The sequence below is a fragment of the Aptenodytes forsteri genome, unplaced genomic scaffold (genome assembly GCF_000699145.1).
Source record: "Aptenodytes forsteri isolate BGI_AS27 unplaced genomic scaffold, ASM69914v1 Scaffold239, whole genome shotgun sequence".
Lineage (NCBI taxonomy): Eukaryota > Metazoa > Chordata > Aves > Sphenisciformes > Spheniscidae > Aptenodytes > Aptenodytes forsteri.
In genome coordinates this window covers 2,002,780-2,008,536 of record NW_008794743.1, presented here as the reverse complement: position 1 = coordinate 2,008,536, position 5,757 = coordinate 2,002,780, and the positions used below count along the sequence as shown (strand labels likewise).

General features: G+C 43.7%; 1 protein-coding gene across 3 annotated transcripts in view; it reads right to left on the bottom strand.

Moving 5' to 3' along the window:
* Window positions 1-38: 38 nt before the first annotated feature.
* The window catches only part of HYKK (hydroxylysine kinase), a 6,363-nt gene continuing 644 nt past the window's right edge, over window positions 39-5,757 (bottom strand). The window contains exons 1-6 of one of the 3 annotated variants that reach the window (XM_009274001.1): window positions 5,726-5,757; window positions 5,406-5,484; window positions 4,751-5,103; window positions 3,837-3,979; window positions 1,260-1,443; window positions 39-583 (exon numbers count right to left, since the gene is read on the bottom strand). In XM_009274001.1, coding sequence (XP_009272276.1) covers window positions 120-583; window positions 1,260-1,443; window positions 3,837-3,979; window positions 4,751-5,096 — 1,137 coding nt within the window. In that variant the 5' untranslated portion in view covers window positions 5,097-5,103; window positions 5,406-5,484; window positions 5,726-5,757 and the 3' untranslated portion in view covers window positions 39-119. Of the gene's footprint in view, window positions 584-1,259; window positions 1,444-3,836; window positions 3,980-4,750; window positions 5,104-5,405; window positions 5,485-5,592; window positions 5,695-5,725 lie in introns of those variants that run through there. The other 2 variants (XM_009274004.2, XM_009274002.1) reach the window with 2 other exon arrangements.

Genomic DNA, 5,757 nt, shown 5'->3' with positions numbered 1-5,757 from the left:
GCTCGCCCCCCCCCCCTTGCTGCGTACACACGGCGGTGGACGCGCTCCAGCGCAGGCAGCGCCGCCTTTATTGCAGTAGGGTCAGCTGCCGCCGCGCCGGTACCTCAGCAGCCAGCCGTCTACTTGGCAGGTGCGTGGTTCGTGTATGCTTCGGCGGTCTCAAACCATGTCTTCTCTACAGCTTCTTGGCCCACCTCAAACATTTTCATTAAGTGCTTCCACCCGGTTTTGGCTGTGATCATGAGGTACTCCGTATTCTCTGGGTGCCGCAGAGCTGTGTGGGCCGCTATGACAAGGGACTGAGAAAACCTCCCGCTCACCAAGAGAAAGAGGGCACCTCTCTCCTCCTCCGTGAGCGGCAGGACGCTTTCAAACCCTGCGAGAACATGCCCTCCCACGCTCAGGGGATCTGGGCTCTCAATCATCATGTACATGATGGCTATTGCGACTTCAAATACGTAATACCCGTAACTCATGTCACTGAAATCCAGGATGCCAGACACTCTGTACTGAGGATTCTCCAGGGAAGCAGAACTGGAGTCTACTAGAATGTTGTGGTCATTAAGATCTCCATGATTGATGCCTAAACACGGAAAAAATAGAAACAGTATTTAATAATCATTAAATAGCAGAATCTAACTTTTTTCCCCCACTTCTCAATGAAACAGCTTTGAAAAGATGCACAGAGGCTCAAACTAACGCTCAACCACAAAACCATACTAGCCTCCCTCAGCATCAAGCGTTGCCTTTCACGGCCCTACTGCTTCCTAGGAACCTCCGTTCCGCCAGCAGGTGACCAGATAGCAACTGATAGAGGGAGCGTCATGAGGTCTTACTCGGGTCCGGTACCACCTGTGATATGCTACATGTTTTCCAAACGCAGAATAGCACTTTTCAAATTGTTAAATTATCATCAACATCAATGCGAGTTGAATTCAAAAAATACGATTAAATCGTTATTTGGGCCTTTACGAAGGGCAGCAGCGCACTCCATATATCCTTATTAAGCTGCTATAACAACATCACCTTAACTGGAAGCAAACTCGTCAGAAAGATCAAGAACTGAACCTGACTCCGGACAGCACACTGCTCCTGGCTTATTCTGCGCTGTGTTCATTCAGCACAATATTTGCACGTGTATCCCTAGGGATAAAGGGGACTTATTTTTGCTTTTTTTTGCCTTCTTCACAGACCCAAACCCCTGTAAGAAATTTCAGTGTCTCAGTTCAACATAATTACAATGAAAACAAAATACTCACAGGCTCGAAAACTGCTTAGCTTGGGTATTACTTTCCCTTTAAACTGCTCAATAACTTGCTGCACAATGTCACGATACTTGTTCTGGCCCAAGGCATAAATGTACCGATCTAGAAGGGGAACGTTTGCCAGGTTCCAAATGAACTGACCTCGATGCAGACTTTTTACTGATGGATGATGGAATTTCTTTGGAAAAAGCACAAGATAAAATAGGCCATAAGTAAAAATCCTGGTTTTATGATTAAAAGGGCTTGATTCAAAGCCCCTTTTAACTTTAACAGGCTCCTAATGAGACTCACTGAAAAGCACCATGATTTTGACTATTGCTTTATATCAACAAGTAAAAGAATAACCTGAAGAATGATTAAGGCAAGCATCTTAATATCTACATACAACCCGAATGGGTTTTTCCCCATTCTTTAAGTACAAAGATTATCTTAAGTCATTCATCACCCAAATAATTTAAAACTGATACTGACTTTCTGTAACGTGACATCATGTACCGACTTCGAGGCCTTGCCAAGGCCAGAGTCCTACGCTGGCAGAGCCTGGATTGCACAGCTGGCGCTACAGAAAGCTGTCGGGGCAGGAGAGACACAAAACCTGCCAGCGTGCGGGGAACAGGCACCCTCGGTGCATTTAAAGGTGGCAGCTTGTGGGGACGAGCCTTAGGATCAGCTGGTAGATGAAAAATCCTGAGGACTGAAGTACTTTATGGAGATACTGGACAGAGCTTTATTCTTACAAAAATTTGCCTTTCTACATCCAGGTAGCCTAAATATTTTAAACAACAAGGTCCCTAACCTGTCTCTCACTAGCCAATGAAAAAGGTGGTTTGGAAAGTGACATTCAAGGATGAAAAGCATCTCTCCCACCACGTACCACTCTTACCCTTGAATCCTCTAATGCTTATTAAGGTGGCTTGTGGGCCAGATTCTATCAGAGCATAGGGCAAATTAAAAAACCTTCCCACTAGAGCAGCTGGCTTCCTCTTAAAAAGAAGCCCATGCTTGCAATTAAGCCTTTTAAAGATAGCTAGGTGATAGCTAAACTGGAACCGTATATGAAAAAGAAAGGAACAAGATCAAGCCTAAAGCAAAAATCACAATACAGGATCCCTAATGCTGTATAAAGCACCACACTGGTAGGAAGAATGTCATCTGGTAAGCAACCACTGCAATCTTCCCAGCACAAACAGGGTATTCCAGCAAGCTGTAAAGGGGTTACCAGGTGTGTGAAGGATAATAAAAGGTCACGGGCCCTTGGTGCTGTAAAGCCACAGACTTTATGTCTTTATGGCTTTACACCCATAAACTTATTTCCATTTAGAGGATGTGAGGCGCGTCCAAGCAAAAGGAGACGCCAACAGAGAAAGTGGTGGAATACTGTTTTGTGCACAAAACAAAGCACGGCACATTGCTACCAAGCTGACAAAATAAATTAACTGGGTAGGAAAGACAGGCTCTATTTTCTGATCTGTCATCAGAATATTTAATACCTTAGGTATTATTTTTAGTGTCAACGATATTTTGAAGTTTTGACAGTAATGATTGTAATTTTCTTTCTTTGAAATGACAAACCTTGGTAGATTATAATCCATATGTTAAGGGCATAAAGACCCTTTTCCATCAAAATTTGCTTTCTCGTCAACTATTTCCTCCTTGGCGGGACAAGTCACAGGCATATTTTGAGACTAGCTGGTCTATATAGATTGTTTTAATCGCATTATAAGCATGTGACCAGAGTGTTAGAAGGCAACAGTAAATTATCTTTCCCAATTGAAAAATGCTCTTGTAATTTAAGAATGTGGTTAGTAAAGCTGGCGATTCACATTTCATAATTGCCTGAAGCCAGTGGCTAGAACATGAGAAGGAAAGGTTAATGAAAGGCAATAAATAATGCAAGAGTTCTTTTCTGTATCAAACTTAATTACTGGCTGATTTATCAGCTTTATTATCCTGTATAATTACAGAGTAAAGAACGAACTTACTTTGCATTAAGATTATTTGACTGGAAACGGTACGAATGAGAGAAGGGTCACAAATCTCTGTTCATTGGCACAGCAAGCATTGTAGAGAAGGAACCAACTGCTACCAATGTTAAATGGTCACAGTTCTAATGACCAGGAGAAAGACAGCAAGTCAAAATGAATTCAAAATAACAGATCAGCCAGCTGTGCCTGATGTGCACTGCACAAAAATGCTTCAAAACAAGCTTTACATGCTTCTAATTTGGGCAGCCTAGGGTTCACTCTCCTGATTTGCCAGGTTTGAAACACCAAACAGATGAGTTCTGCGTAAGTAAAAAAAAATCCTTATCTCCCTGTTCACGGTACAAAAACGCATTGCAAAAGGATCGCCAGTACCATGTCATAAGCACCAACTGGTCACGTTATTTGGGGAAATGCTTTAGTAACAGCCAGCTTGGAGGTTGGCACCTGAAAAATGAGTTAAACTGACATCTGCATTCACCAACTTGAATTTTGCAGATGAGGAAAGCAGACAGCAAGCACAAGAAGAAACACAGAGGAGAAACTAATTGAGAAAGAAGTTTGTGAGGCCGGAGCAACAAGAACTCACCTCTGAGAGAGCTTTATCCAAACTGGCAGCTAGCTTACCGATCTCATAGAAAATCTGAGTATTTGTAGCAATTTTTGCTACAGGCACACCTGGCAGGTAAGTCAGCAGTCTGACCATGTACTTTTTGTTCCCAGGTCCAGTATCTAACAAGCAGAGAGAGATGCAGTCAGTCGCTTCAATGTATGCTATTGAGTATTAGCTAATGCAAGAGGCAAAAAAGGTTTATCCCAGTGCAGAAGCCATCAGGTGTAGCTGATAAAAGAGATTTCATTCAAAGATTCGATTTACCAGAACGTTGTACGGTGATGTGCAAACCTTAACACACTTGCAGTCTATGCTGGACTTCTAGTCCTTGTGCCTGGAATTGACTCTGCATACAGCAGGTTTCCTCCAGTGCCCGCAGACACCCACTTACACAGTTTTGCAGCAGAACAGGAGGTCTCGGGAATCCCAGATTTTGTACAGAAGTTACAGTGAAAATAAAAGCAAAATGTCAACACAATTTTTCTTCCAAGCGCTGTTAAAGCAATTTGTTCTGGCATCTTAGATGGGCTAGAACTGTATTTTACACCATTCTGTAGGCAAATAATCTGTAACATCATTTAGTCAATGAGGCTTTTTTTTCCCTTTCTTGTGCACGGACGGGTTAGACCAACGTTTTCTCCAATTCATTACGTGGAAGTTATTTCCTAAATGCTTTCATAGTTAATTATTACTCTCTTTGACTTGCTTTGCTTCTGGTATTTTGAGTTTGGACTATTATGGCTGGACATACAGGTCACCTGATACACATCCCCTAATATTTAAAAATAAGCCTAGAGTTTTACTTCAGTATCTCTATGGCCCGCCACATAGCAAGCTACTGCCAAGCTAAGGGTGACAGCAGGGCAGTAAAGGCGCTTCTAATTGCTCACCTCCTGACTCCAGAGACATTATGTCACCATCTTTTGTAAGATACGGAGTAGCTGAAGGAAAGCCTTCAGCACTGAGAAACATCATGGCCTGGGTCTGCGCTTCGATGAGGTCGGGCTCCTGGCTGTCTTCCGAATTGGTGATTTTGAGGACATACTCATCAGCGCCTTCAGCCGCACCTTTGTTTCTTGAGACACGCACGTGGAAATTCTGATCGTCATAGCTGGGGAGTGGCCTGATCCAAGACACCTTTAATCCAAACACCCTGTCAACCAATTCAGTCACTTCTTTTTCAGCAAGTGCTGGTTTGGTGAATGTCTGGGGTTGACCGTCGTTTCCAGAAGACATCGTGTCTCTAGGAGAAAAAGAGGAGCTGGATGATCTTACCTGTATTCTGACATCAGAAGCAGTAATTACTGCAACAAAATGCATTCGGATACTGGAGAGGAGTTTCCTACATCTATTAAACAAGCAAAGAAAACCCACTAAGCCAGTCCAGGTTTCTTACATCGTGGTTTCTTGTCAACTACTTAGTCTGTAGCCCCCCACAAGAAAGCACTTCTGGAGACATGCAGTCAGTCTGTTTAGAACAAGTAGACATGAAAAGCTTATTCACTAGAAGTAGTTTTATTAGCTAATTTCCAGTAGCAGCCTAACCTGGTACGTTGCTAACCGGGAATGATTTCCTAAGGAACAGAGTTGCTGAATCCCTGTCCAGAAAGTTCTAAATTCACGTCTGCAAAAGACAAGAAACATTTTAGTAGATCTTAACGTTAAAGCAGACATAATCTTTCTGCCTGGTCACGGCCTTCAGAATTCCTGCGTTAAGAAATGCGGAACAAACCCACGGACGCTCGCTCCGTCTCTCGCCCGCTCCAGGTCTCGGCTGAGGCTGGACTCGGTGCTGAAGGCGCCGAGCCTCGGCCTTCCCTCTGCGCAAACAAGCGACCCTTGGACTCTGCGGGAGCCGCACCAACCTTTGTCCCGCCCGGGGGGTCCGAGGAGCCGC